Raw genomic sequence first — 14872 nt, forward strand, 5'->3', positions numbered from 1 at the left:
GTTGTTGCTCTGTCTTGTTTCATTTGAGGGCTTTTATTTTCTTTTGAAAAGAATTCAATATGGGCTATGCAATAGTTGCTGGTCAAATAAAATCTTCCAGATGATCTGGATGAATTGAAGATTTCTTTTTCCCTTTCTTGGGGAAAATATTTTCTCTTTGAGTCGTCTCTGAGTAATTTTTTCACTCACTGAGCTGGAATGCTCATTATTTACATGGCTGTGGTTTGAGATTTCTCTTTCATGCGGGAGGTCAGGAACAGATGCTCCCCTATTAACCTCACTTTGACTAAACGTCCCCGAGCACAGCGCCTGCTGAGATGTAAAGGGACACGAACAGAGAATTCAACTTCAGCATCCGCATCACCCCCAGCTCTGCTCCTTGGGCCGCTTCCTTTCAGTCAGCCACAGAGCAGCAAAGTTCGGATCCAAAGCAACATCAGACCCGACTGATGCCCACGGGTGGATGCTGCGCTGCGGATCCCGGGGCTCGGCAGCTCGGATACCCCGTCCCATTGCTGTGTGTTGGGCATCCCGCAGCTTTGGGCTCGGCCCTCTCGCGGCGCTCACACGCTGCCATCTGCCGGGGGGGGACCGCAGGAACCGCCTTCACTGCTGCTCCTCTGCGGCCGGAATGGAGAAAGTGTTTCCAGAGGAGCAAACTCCCCCCAGTTTTCCTATTTTGGAATGGCTGCAGCCTGGAAGTTGTGGTTTACATACATATATATATAGCTTTATTTCAGTGCTGCCATCCTCACTCTAATTTAGAATCAAAAAAAAAAAAAACACTTCTAAAGTTGTGTTAGTAATTCAGTATAATTGAATGCATTGGTAATTTGCAAACTAAATTTACAGAGCAAACCGGCCTCTATCCATGAAAGAACCACCTCAGTAGCAGCAGCAGCCCAATCTCTGCTCTTTCTAATGGGAAAGTACAGTGTTTCTCTACAAAAGTCATTTGGAGAAGCCACATTTTTTAATCTCATTCTTACAAATCACAGTTCTGAATTCATGTTGCCCTGCATTATGTGCCATACACACAGCAGCCCAGGTGGCTTCCCACCTGTGAGGCTAAAGTGAGCAATGCAGTGAGGAATAAAAGGTGCAAAGCTGGCAATACACTTTTTATTATTGTGAGAAGAGGTGCGATAGATTATCACCTCCCCCAGGTAAGTATTCCTGCTGACAGCTGGAGATATACAGGTGGATGCTTGCATCCCTGCAGTGGAAGAGATGTTTGTTAGGAAAGAATGAGTTTCCTCTGGCAGAAATCTGAATTTTTCAGCAGAAATCTGAGGTGAAATCTTGGCTCTCCTTGGGGAGGAACAGATGCCTGTAAATCCAGGATCACTGTGCTTTGAACGTGCCATTTCACATCTGCCTTTGTGGAGTTCCCATGGCGCTGAAACTGAAAGTCAGCCTATGCTGTAACTTCACTTATCCCTACCTGTCCACATGAGCACCCAAGCGCAGCCTGGAGCAGACAGGAGGACGCCTGTCCTGTGCTCACACAGAACAACCCATCGCCTCTCCGGAGCACCTGCTCCATGCTTGGGACCTTTAGGAGGGGCTGCAGGCAGAGGCAGCTCTCCCATCTGGATCTGGAGGAGTAGCAGAGGGCTGGCAGCACCCAGACCACCTCTGCACATTGGATGATGTTCCAAGGCTGTCACTGCCCAGTGCCACCCAAACCATCACTACAGCTAGCCAGCAGGCATGCTTTTCTACCCTGGGGACATTCCCGTTGGCACTTGTCCCAAAGGCAAAGTGCAGTTGCTCTGTACCGACAAGACTGTTAGGTGTTTTCACCCAACCCACGTTTGCTCTCAGGCTTTGTTTGTTAACCTGATCCACAATTGGCTTGCTCCTGAGAGCATTACTCACTCTGCTATCACCCACATTGTTTTATTGTGTTTCCCCAGTGTTGATTTTTAGGGATACACAAGACTTTTTGACATTATAACAGCACTCGTAACCTCGACAATATAGAGACATAGAATGGGGGTGCATCTAAAGTTTAGGACATAAAAAATCAATGAAATACAAGGGAATGCCATTTTGATCATGCATCTGCATAATGAGCTGCTTCCAAAGAGTCTGGCTGAAAAAAATGTGTTTTCTAAATCCCACAAGTCCACCTGTGCTTCATGAAAAACCTGCTATCACATTTATTTCAGCACCTCTAATCCACTTGCTAATGTGATGTAGAATGTTGTGACAGATTAACACAACACCTCCATTCAGACAAACTCTGATATTTACCAAGGAGCTCAGGAAGCAGCCTGCCATCCTACACTTGGCCTCCAACTACAGTTGTGGTGCTATGAGGTCTGCAGTGGGGCAACAGGCAGGAGAATGCCATTGCAACTGGTCCTAAAGGACAGAGAAGTAAAGATTCAGCATTAAGTTGCCACCTTGAAAAAATGACATGCAGGGGAAGCAGTTTAATGAGCTATTGGAGAGAGAGACATCAGCTGAGCTCGGGGGTGCATCTTTGAAATGGAAAAACCCCAAAGTCTCTGCATTTCTTTGAGTCTGGATGTCTTTTTTTTTTTTTTTTTTGGAACTTGGCATAGAGATGTGACAAATTAAAGTCGATGCAGTTTCATTCCTGCCTCAGGGAACATTAGTCCTTACTGCAAAATTAATATCAGAGAGCTGCGATTTCAGCACTGATCTCTTGGAGGAGGAATGTCAGTGGGAGGTATCTCAGCCCAAAGCCATGAGGGCTGATGGGGATCTAAGGATTCAAATCCAAACCGTGGCAGAGAGCAGGACTGCTAGCACCAGGTCACTGCCTGGCAGCCAGCACCAGGACTTTGCCAAGACAAAATCTGATGTGGGGACTTGCACTTCGCTTGAAAGCCAGGGTAGAACCCGGCACGATCCCATCCCATCCCATCCCATCCCATCCCTTCCGATCTCATCCCTTCATCTGCTGGTGCAATCTTGGCCCCACACCTGGCTCCTCCTAAGGACAGCAGAGCATCATAGATATGATTCACATGGATCAAGTACCCTCTTCCATAAACTGCTTCTCTTACTACTGGTGCAGCTGCAGGTTCACAGCTTGTGACCTCACTAGCTTCTCTGTAAAGCAAAGCATAGTGCACACAGACCATAATAAGCTTTTTTTTTTTTTTTTAAGTACTCCAGGTTCGTCACATTTTATATTTCAGCCTTGGGAGGAGGAAGGGTGATAGACTGATAGGGGAATGTACATCCTGCAGGCTCCAAAGCTACGACAGCTGCCAAAAGCATTGAGCCAGATTTTGCAGAAGCTGTATTAATGTGGTGAAATATTTAACATAGTATTGTTATCATCAGTGCATATTTGATGGAAACATAAAATGCTCATACAGGAGAATTATTGTAGTTCAGATGCCTGTCCCACCCACTAAGAAGCTATATGTACAATGCCTCTGTGTTTCAGTCCTGACACGGTAACCTTTCTTCGTTCTAGAAGCTCCCACATAAGAAATAGCTGCTATATATTTTGTAATTCTCCCTCTTATAAAAAAATAGTGGCAGCAGGAACCTGACGTTGTGATGAGGGAAGCAGAGAGCAACAGATTACCAGCTCTCCTCCTACATAGGTACTGTGAACCACACTGACCCTCTGCAGAAACCAGACGCTGAGACACACAGCTTGGAAAATCATGTTCTGGCTCTGTCCGGTAAGCTGCCTGACGAATGGCTCTCATTCTGCGTGGTGTGTCAGCTGAACGTGAGCCAGATTCTGCCTTCACACTGCAGCGAGGCTGGAGGGATTCCTCTGAGCCTGGTGGAATTGGTTTGGAACAGAAGCACAGCAACTGCAGCCATGGCTGTGCTCGCCGAACCCACTGCGGAGCTGTGAGCATGGGACTGATTACTGCTGGTTTACCCGCCCGGCTCCCCGTGCTGAAGCAATTACTCACTCCCTTTCATTACCCATTCAGGCTGCATTGGCTAAATACAAGACAGATTCAACAATTAATATGATACAGTGGGGAAAACCTAATTGCTGAAAGCATGATTTTTTAGTAATAAGTAGGAATTGCTAACTGTAAAGGAGACAGATCCAGTAAGCCTTAAGTCTTAAGCAGAACTTCAGTAGAAACAGTTTTCCCTGTGGCTCTGAGTGAGGCATGCAGGTTTTGGAGGGACAGGACTTCAGATGCACTGTTCTGAGTCCGGCTCAGGACAGCACCCGCTCTCAAAGGAGGCGATATCTGCACAGCCGGCATGATGGCTGACTCTACCTCTGCGCCATCCTTCAAGCCTACATCTGTTCCAAGGATTATCAACTTCATTCCAGGTGTACAGGAGTGCCAGTGTCCTCTTTTGGGGTAGATCAGCTGCTGAAGCCCCAGGTCTGTAATAACCTCACACTGAACTGCCTGGAAGCTTCTGGAAACCTGCTCTGTGATGGGTTACTGAAGGAACTCCATTGGTCTGACTGAGCAGAACTGCAGAGGTCTCACTCAAAGATTCCTAGAAATGCAAGGCTGCATTTGAGGCCTCAGGTTCATGCTGTGCCCTTTGCTGTTTGCCACCTGCACTGAGGTGTTAGAAGCCGGGGTCTCTCCCAGTCTCTGAGATGACTGTACCAACGTGCAACCGCCAGGACAGTTTTCAAGCAGGGTATTAAGTGATGCATTGGGCAAACATTCTCATTGGAGAAAATTCCCATTGAGACTGATAGATGATATTAGATGTGGTTTGGACATCTAGATTAAGCTGAAACCACAGAAAGGGAGGTGGTTACGTAGTTCCAGATGAATTTATCCAGTTACCATAAGAAACAGTTCTACGTCACCAACTCCAGCACATCACTAATACAGATCTCGAATCCCAAGAGATCAGCCTCTTCCTTTGGCTAAAGAAGGCAAAAATATACTTCATTTTCCCTTTCTGCTGTAGTCTTGGCCAGGAATGAAATTGCACTCAGTGAACTTGGAATCTTCCACTGCACATGAAACATCTTTTATTTCACAATGTAGTGCTTACAGCTGTTACTCAGCCAGCAGCCCAGGGCAAACCTTGCAGACCTTGAGCCTTGTGTGTCACCCTGTGCCTGTCCATCTAACCCACTCCTCCTCATCTGGCACAGGACTGGATGCAACTGACAGGCCTTGGGAACAGCAAATTGGGCAATGTGAATGCTGGGGTGGTCCTCCCTTGTGGGAAGGTAAGAGGAAGTCCATGATTCATTTCACTCATCCTACTGGGACTAAAATGGGAAAGGCTGAGACTTTCCCATTTGTGTCATTTGCGTTTTGTCTGAAGCTGTCAAAATTTACCTGGATTAGTGCCTAATTGTTCCTTCCCTCGGCTGTTCTGCAGTTCCTTCTTTCAGCTCTCTCTGGCATTGCTGCTCATCTCTCTGTCTCTGCCAGGAGAGGGAAGCAGGCACTGCTTCACCATGGCTGCCTCTGGTCTGCCCTTGGTGAACACACGGGATGTCTCTGGAATAGCTGTTAAGGAATAACAGAACTAGAGTGGAAATGTGCCCCAACGAGTGGAAGAATATTTGCTCAGTAGGATCACATCACTGGGAAAAATTAAATAAGTATAAATCTCACTCTGTTCTCCCTAGTCTAAGAAGGTTACAGTGGTGTAATCAGGAAGAGCATTTCAGCGACTGCCCACCAGATTAGCTCTCAGAAAGCTGTCTTGATAGAGGAGGCACAGCAGAAAGACATTTCCTCTGCACTTTACAGTGGTTATTTCTGTTGTAAGGGCTGCCAAATCAGGTCAGGGGATGAGCTGCAAGGAGAGGGAGGAATGTTTTGGGTCTGCACACAAATCACCTTCATACTCCAGAAGAGTATGGGACACATGGGACACTGTATGGGAACTGCTGAGTCCCGGCCTGAAGCACTGATTGAGCACCTGGGGAAAAGACCCGGTCAGCCCTGGGAGCACAGGTGAGGGCAATTCTGCAGTGTGACCACAAGAGGTGGAGCCTGGCTGCACCTCTCTCAGGCCTCATTTAAGTGCTGACTGCCCTCTGGGAAGAGTTTTTTTTTTTTTGGTGGTCCCTCCTTAGTGAAGTTCTCCTCTGTGAACCTACAATCTTCCAATACAGGTGAGCAATCTTCTCCCCTTCCTTTATAGCATCTTTCTATTGTGCTAATCCTTCTGTCATCACACCTTTATTGTAACACCTTTCCCATTTTATTTATCTGTGCAATTGCTACAGACGCTAGGAGTGGTCAGGTTGCTTGGTTGCAGGTATCCAACTCAGCTGCCAAAATTCAGGAATCACATTGAGAGACACCTATCTGAGAGCTAGAAAGGCCATCAGAGTGGTGCTCTATTAAGGGTAACACTCAGAGCTGCTCAGATTAAGCAGATTTGCAGCACAGTCTCTGTAGGAACCAAAGATTTGTGCTCTCACTCAAGCACTTATGTTAAATGTCCCAAACCAACAAATGACTCTTTTAGAGAAACACTACTGCACAATTCAAGTTGTGAAAGGAAAAATGATGCCTAGATAGGTCATGGCACATAAAGGAAAGCAAGCAGACACCCTTCAACAATACTGCCATCTGGTTGTTACTAGCCAGTTCTAAGGATAACCCTTCTTGAAAGGGAGTGGTGTCTTATATTCACAGTATGTGCCATAAGGTAGACAAGCATATGTTACTCCAAATTATTTCCTTTGTGATACTCATTAAGTTTTTGTGTCTGACTTTGACAACTCTTTAGGAGCAATAAATCCACGGAAAGCAAAATACATTGCAAGCATATACAGATTCTTACTGATATTTTTGAAGGAATGATTTGTGGAATGAAATGTTTATATGTTGCATTTCAAAATTATTTCATAATAATATCTGAATCCAATGTGAATGACCAAAATAAAAAGCAGATGGAAGCAGACCCAGAGTCACCAACTAGATGACTGATTTTACAGCCAGGTTGGTGATTTGTGCCTGAGCCTACAGGTAAGTTTGCTGGCCACCATGGCATGTATCATCCAGAGACAGGATGGACAGGATAATGAGACTGAATTTGCTCATCTTCTGAGCTTATAGACAAAGGCTTGCAGTATCTAAAATGACAAAGGGGAAAAAATGACAAAGATGCTTGAAGACCTGAAGGAATCAGAATATTCCTTCATCTTCCCACACTGCTGAGCTGGTGGATGTAATCTGAAGCACTGCTTTCATGTGTGTCTTTTCTTTGTCATCATCTGAAACACCTGGAACCACCAGCAGCCAGCACATCACCCCTGTTACAGATCTGTTTCTGTTTCTTTATCATGGTTAGTAACAAAATTATATTCAAAAACAAAGAGACACAGAGAAATAAAGTGTGGCCTACATGATAGGAGCAAGTCAATAGGGAAAATGTGAGGGTATTGCACTGGTACTGTAATTTAATTCTTTCTTGATCTGCATGTATTCTGTGGATAACCTAACTTGAAAGCTGATTAATATATTTGAACACTTGAAGCTGACAGTTAAGCAATCTATGTGCAGCAGGCTGGGATGAAAGCAAGGCTAAAGAGAATGTCTGGGAACCCCTGGCCTCAGGATATTTCATTAATAATTAAGGAGAAGTTGACACTGTGCTTTTAGTATCTTTACATCACGACAACACTAACAGCATTGCTGCTGTCACCCACTGTGCAGGGAGGAGTATGCAAGCCCTGAGCCCTGCAGCCTGTCCCAGGCTGGTTCATGGCATCACCCAGAGGAGCCTTTCACACCCCTTTGCTCCATACAGAATAAAGGTGGGTTTTTTGTTGGTTGTATTACAACAGCCTCTGGGAACCCCCAGCTCATGGAACCAAGTTTTATTTTGTGAGAAGGTATGAATGCGCAGAAGAAAAAGCCTGTTCCTGCTTCAGGAACCCCAGTGTGGGCTCAGTGATGAGCATGAGGGATCAGCACATTGTGACAGTAGGTTTAAGATATTAAGTGCTCTGTTGGTTTGCATATTGTGGAAAGATATTAAAGATCCGATTTAAGTACAACAAAGAGCCATGCCGTTAAATTCACTTTTCTTTTTTGTTCTGTCACTGTGGGAAACACCCATGTTTGGAAGGGGTTCTCAGGAGTCCAGCCCAAAGCCACAATTTCCAGCACCAATGGGTGATGGGCTGCCCACAAAGCCATAAACTCAGGTATGCATTTGTACAGGTTTGGGTGGCCAGGGAGAACAGAACACCCTTCACAAAGGGCTGGGAAGGTGGAGTACCCCTCCCTCTGTGTGTTTGCACCCACTGTGTGCACAGTGCCAGGGCTGGGGCAGAGCCGTGGACACGAGCAGCTCCTCACCCCGAGCAGTGCTGGTCTCTGGGAGCTGGGTACCTTCCCTGAGGTAGGTATGCTGCTTCTGCTCTCATCTGTGCTCTTCTTAGCTTTGCTTTTGGCCTTCCTCTGCTGCCACTTCTGTCCCACGCTTGGGCACTGCATGTGCTTCATGCTAAGGGGTCTGGGAGTTCCAACAAGTCCTCAGCTTATTTTCTTTGGGCATTAACATACTTAGTATGGATTTTCCCTTTCTGTGCATTTGTATTTTCTACAAAAAGACAGAAGAATAAAAGGAACTCCTTTCTGATAGTGTTTCTACCATCTGGGTTGGGATTGTTCACCTCTGTGCTATTGTTGAGCTGTTCCCACCCTGAAACAAGGGTGTGAATGTTTGAACAATTTTGCTTTTCCCATTTGACTACAATGCAAAGTGGCTGAAGGGATTGTATTAAAAACTGCCCACAGAGCCTCAAGGACTGTAATTTTGCATGTCCTGAATGCACAGCCAGCTGCCTGGCTGCAGCTTGAATTGTCCTTGGGTGTTTCTTGTTTGTTCTGGGTGAGTCAATTCAATCCTTCCTTCTGTCACTTTGCTGTCCATTGTCTGTTTATTTCTCCTCTGCGGTCACTGACAATCCTCAGATGTATTTGTTGCCTGGTTTCATCATACCCAGTGTATGTATCTGAGTTATCTTTTCCTGCCAGGGAGCAATTAAGATCTGCACAGAAGAAAGGTAAGGAGGCACTCTAAACCCTCTGCTTTCCTGGCTCCACGTGCATCAGAGCAGGAGCAATGCTCCTCTGCCTGGACATGACCTCATGTTCACCTGTTCCCAAGAGACAGGCTATAGAGAGGTGCTGGAGAGCATATAATCCAGCCCTCACCCTGCAGACACCGTGTAGATGTTCTTTGTATTAATTGATGGATGTTAGGTCTGTTAGGTCCTTCACTGCCTCTGGAGCTTATGCAAGGCTTTTTTGGTCTTATTCCAATGCCTATGGAGTAGCCATACCTATAGTGAAATGATATACAAAGTGAACTGGGTGAAGTTGATCTTTGTTCTCTTCTGACATTTAAGTATAACATATGACAATTTTTAGTGAGGAATCAGCTGAATCTGCCTGTACTTCCTATATTAACAAACACTGTGGCACAGGTGATTGTAATGCTGTAGGTTGGTCAATAGATTACGAATGTCAGCACCTGGCTTTAACCAGAGTGCACAGCAGACCACAGATTTTGCTATAAGTCTCTTTTCAAAAATCTTACTGCCTTGTCAAGAGCAAAACAATGGCTTTTGAGAGTGAGAGAAAAAAGCAAATTTTACCTAGTGTGGAGCTCATGCTTGAGGCATACTACAGTTCATGTAACATAAAAGTCATCTTTAAAGTACAATTTGACATTCGGATTCTTTTCATTACTATAATAGAAGCAGTGACGCATTATCTGGGCAAGGAAGGGTTTCTGAGCTGTGTCTGAGCTGCAGACTGGCAGTGTTCTTTCCAAACCAGTTCAGCTACATTCCAGCAGGGCTGTGAGCCCCCAGAGAGGGTAAATAATACCTGTGGAGGTTAATCACAAAAATCTATATCTAGAAAGGAACCGTAAGGATGAGATGAGAATGTGCTTACTCCATTTCCTCTCAACTTTTGATGGTTTATTCACATTTGGAAAACATGGTCTTGCACTGGGATCCTTTCTTGCTTTCAGTGCCTTGGTCTGCATGAGCATCTTCCAGCAGCACCTCCCGGCTCTGGGGAAGGTTTGCTCTTCTTCCCACACAGACCAACGTGATGCTTTTCGGATACTGAACCAAAGGCACCAATAGGTCCTGTACCACTCGTAAATAGCTGTGATTAATAATATAATATAAATAGTCATGGTCTCTGCAGCAGCAGCTCCTAAGTGCAATGCCAGAAGTGAATTGCTGTGACAGTGTTCAATTGGCTTCTTGAATCTCTGCAATTCGTTACCATTTTGTATGATATCCCTTCTGCCGATTCTCAGTTTTGTCTATAGGTGGCAGTGACCTTTCATTTTTTTCTTTAAAATAAGGCAGAAACATACATGCATGAACATCTTCCTGATTTTAGTGGACAATCTGGGCCAGATATGAGTTCAGTACTGTGAGGAACAGCTGCAGAGTTGCCATCATTCTTCTGTTGCCGTTTTGCCCCAGAGCACGCTAAAAAGGCTTAATACTGCTTACAGCATTTAAATCCCAATGGAATAATCAGCTGCTGTTGCAAGGAGGTAGAAGTCTGAAAAAATATTACATAAATGCATGTGTATGCATGCATGATGGAGTGCTGTCTGCTGGGATGTATTCCAGGGTGGTTACACAGCAATTAGTCCCAGCCTTTTAGCAAAAATAGCCTGTGAGTCTTTCCTGGCTTCTTGTGAGTGGTAATATTTAAAAAGCCCACATAACCACTGTATGTGTTTTATTTCAATCAGTATCATATACATGATTGCAGAAGGTGGGTAATTTTTCTCCCAGAAAAAGATACACCAGATATCAGAGCCTGTGATCTGTTCTGTATCATTAAAGATAACTTATTTCATGTAAGTAGAGCTGCATCAACAGGAAATTGAGGCAATTGAGAATCGAGCTACAAATCACTGTGGAAATAAATAAGAAAAAAATAGGATTTTACTTATCTCAGATGTGTACTGATTTTACAGTGCATGTGAAAAAGGAAACATGCAGCCTGCAAACATTCCATCCTCTGCTTAAGTTGTCTCCTGGCATAAACCAGGAGGCCTTGGGAATGGAAAACAGAAGTAAATCCTCCAGATTCAACAAGATACTAAATTTACCACTGAGAGTAAGCAGTAGGATTTGAATCTTGTTTTCTTCTCTTCCAGTAGAATAATATTCAATGTTGCTAAGAAACAGAATTACATAGCAAGGACAAGAGGCCGTTGTACATCCAGGGGGAGATGTTGGCTGTTTTCCACAATAAATCAGAAGTTCTGATTTATAGTGGAAATATCAGCTGAGAAGATAAAACCCATGTAAAATAAGTCTGCATCTGAAATCAAGGCTCAGTGCTACAGCTGCTATCAGTGAGGTGATTCTCAACTGTACATGGCTGCAGCTCATGTTTCAGCATCCTTTGGTGGGGGTCATTGGGTGTACAGCTCAGCACTGGGCACTCAGAGAACGAAAAACAGGCCTGGAGAGAGGCCTGGTTTGTATTTCATGTCAACTAGGATGCAGCATAAAATAGAGAGAAAATCAGACCTGAATTTCTCTTTAAAGAAAAGGTTTGTACATGGACTGCAGTTAGCAAGAACCCCCCTGGAACAATAACTGGAAGCAGACACTGGAGGTGTAGGCTGAAATGAGAGCTTCCTCCTGATTCTGAGATTCAATTTTTAAGGAACAATACTTTTCCTCCTTTTCTGCAGAAGCCAATGGCTGCTTAATGAAAGCACTAAGGAAGGGGTTGTTCCACCATGCCGCTACAACTTCCCTGACTCATGCAGACATGCACCAAAGCAATACTGGATGCTTGGCACTCATTGTGCCCATGCCAGGAATCTAGCAGGATGCTCTGGGGCCGGAGCTGCCTGCAGTCCTCAGCCTTTCTCTCTTTGGAGACCTTCCCCCATCGAGGAGTGGCTCAGAAAGGTCTCTCCTTATTGTTTACTTGTGAGGCTTAATGTGTATTCTAAGCCAAAGTCAATAGGAACCTTCCTCTACATTCAACCTTCAACCACACTGCAGGGGATGTGTTTGGTCCCAAAGAATTTACAGTTTACAGACATAAATACATTTATGTTCCCTCTGAATTCTTTCAGATTGAAATTTTTAATTATCTAATGAGCTACAGATAATAAACTGAGATTATGCTTGGATTGCAGTCAGAGCTGTGCCTCCTACATGTATGAACACAAGAAGTGGCCTTAAAACTGCCAAATATGGGCAGCAGTAATGCAGCTGTATCAACATAAGATGCAGTGAGCTCCAAAAACACATCTAGAACTATAAGTGAACACCATGGGGGCTGGTTCATGCCTTTGCCTTGCTGCAGCTAGCCAAGGAACACCCCTCAGCCCATCTATGAGCTGCGGCTGGGTAGCAAAGCCACCTGGAGCTGCCCCACATTTCACAGCCATGGGTGTCTTTTTTCCCTTTTGTTACTTAAACAGCAACAGTAAAAATGTAAACCTCCACAAAGCTGCTGTAATTCTTTCATATCATTTGGTTTTTTTCACCTTATTTTGCTATTAAATCCAATTCTTTCCTATCTAATGAGTCCTGATAAATAATGTAAGTGTGACTGCCTTCACTTTTCCTCAAGAAAGAAGAATGTAATCTGTGGCATTTCCAGTAAGTAGCTGTGAGCCCCTATGAGTAACCAGGCTGGAACACGTCTGGCTGATGCAGACTGATGACTAGGGCAGGTGCTTTTGAGAAAACAGGTGGGGCTTATCTGGAATTTAAACAGCCTATCGATGTCTATTGACATTGGTTGTCTCTCAATTTGAATTGCTTGGTAAACTGATATAAATGAGAAAGAAGAACTGTGCTTTTCCTTCCTCTCCATTTCATAGAAACTATGGGGAACACAGGGAGTGCCCCAGAGGAAGTTGAAGAAGACTGCACGTGTCCAGTAATAAGCTATCAGGTAATTAAGAGCTGCCCATGCTCGCTTTCCTTGGCTATAACTTATTGGAGTCATTACATTTCAAATCTCATGGTGTATCCAATCCTAAGAACCATTCCATTTGGTTTTTCAGGCTCTACCTGAATCTCCTGCAACTGTTAAAAATGGATCTGCTGTATTTGTTCAGGCTCATTCTCCTGCAATGAATGGTGGAGGTATGCACTGGGGAGCATTTAAACCTCTTTTTGCTATGAAAGAGAGAACTTTATGCTGGAGCAACAGTGTGTATTGACATATGGTCTCAGGTTAAGTGATGAACTCAGGTTTCAGTTCTTATCTCTGAGCCTGTTCAGCATGAAGTATTACAGGGCAAGCACGGTTTGATGGTGGCTGATAGACCCTTATGTGTAAATTGTAGGTGTTAGCTTGGAAGTAGAATGGTATCTGCCATGGCTTGGCTCTTGTGCAGTGCTTTTCTGTATGAAGTAAAGAACAGAAAAAGGAAGAGAGGTATCAGGTGCTTTTGGAGGGATGTGAATAAGTCACTGCTCAGTAGGAGCATTCCATTTCTTACCGATTTCATTATGTGCAAGCAGGGCAGTGATCAGGCTGATATATGATGCTGCTGGAGGCAGGCTGCATCCTGGGCTCCAAGGAAAGGTGCATGTCAGCAGCTCAGCCCTGCTTTCCTTGTTTACATCCTTTCCGAATATCAGCTGTGAAGTACGTGGTCTGAGTGCTAAAACTTGGGCTGTGAGCAATTCTGAAATGTTGTCTCCACATATTCATGGGCAATTGCTCCAACCTCGGATATGTCTCTCTCTCTCTCCCCTTGTGCTTCAGCACCTCATTAATTTCTCCTACTACTTCTCATTGGCTCTGGAGCCGTATTAAGCAGCGCTCACTTTCACAGCATTGCTTCAGTTCAGGTCTCTGCAGATCCAGCCAAGTTAATTTTACCTCTGTTCTCCTTGCATTGGATTGCTTTCTATTCTCAGAACATAATGAAAGCCAACAATTCTCTCCAATCTCAGTAAGGAAAGAAAATATTATTCTATTATTCATTGTTAAGAGAAACTTCTCAGCCTGTTACACCCTGTTACATCCAGTTGAAATATGTAAATGTAGACAAAAATAATTGAGTCTGGTGTGGAGATAAGCAGATGGTACTGATTACCATCAGAATGCCCCATTCCCTGCTGATTTCCTAATGCCACCTAGCTATAAGAAGTCAGTTGAAATGGCTGCTCACTAAAAACTACAAGCCTGTCATTGTATGTTTCTGCTAGTGTAAGACAGCAGAGTTCTGGGCAGTAAATAAAAGCCAGGTAAAGACTTAGGAAGTAAGTGCATGTTTTAATTTTAACATGTAAAATTAAGCATATGTTGTTATTTTACTTAAATGGATTCCTTAATTAATGTAATTACTAAACAAGTTTAAGTAGCAAGCTGAAAAATTGGACTGGGCTATATTGATATTACTCTGTAATTTTATTAATGTTTCAGGAACAGCTGAATCATTAACTACTTAAATGCCACTGAAATCATGCCAGATTTTGTAATTTAATCAAGAAATTCTGGTTTATATTGGGAAAAAAAAGAGCAAAAAATAGCGCAGGTATTTATTTCATGCAGCAAAAGGCAAGTGAAGCAAGAGGGCTGTGATAACAGAAATGTTTGTGGTCTTCATCTTGTTAGATTGCCAGAGATATGACCATGTGCTATGCATTAAATGATAGAGTTGATAAATGAATGTATGAAATCTATATCTGCTAATATAATGAAAAAACGGAACCGTGAAAGTTAAGTGAATGTGACCAGGGGGAGTAATGCTATCTGGGAGAGCCCCATCACCATCTGCTTCACATCTGGGTGAGCAGGTTGGTGACTTCACTGCTTCTGCTCAAACAGGCTGACAGATGTGTGGGCTTACGGATTCTTTCCATTGCTTGCCTTTCCTGCTTCTCCTGATTCTCAGGGCTGCAGGCGTTGCTCAGTGCTATCATCCA

The 14872-nt window shown here is 44.1% G+C and overlaps 1 protein-coding gene across 1 annotated transcript in view; it reads left to right on the plus strand.

Moving 5' to 3' along the window:
* Window positions 1-8886: 8886 nt before the first annotated feature.
* Window positions 8887-14872, plus strand: part of BCAS1 (breast carcinoma amplified sequence 1) — a 39164-nt gene continuing 33178 nt past the window's right edge. Inside the window, exons 1-3 of the mRNA XM_046902947.1 lie at window positions 8887-8980; window positions 12811-12884; window positions 12997-13078. Of these exons, the coding sequence (XP_046758903.1) occupies window positions 12816-12884; window positions 12997-13078 (151 nt within the window). The 5' untranslated portion in view covers window positions 8887-8980; window positions 12811-12815. The remainder of the gene's footprint in view (window positions 8981-12810; window positions 12885-12996; window positions 13079-14872) is intronic.

This window comes from Gallus gallus, chromosome 20 (genome assembly GCF_016699485.2).
Source record: "Gallus gallus isolate bGalGal1 chromosome 20, bGalGal1.mat.broiler.GRCg7b, whole genome shotgun sequence".
NCBI lineage: Eukaryota > Metazoa > Chordata > Aves > Galliformes > Phasianidae > Gallus > Gallus gallus.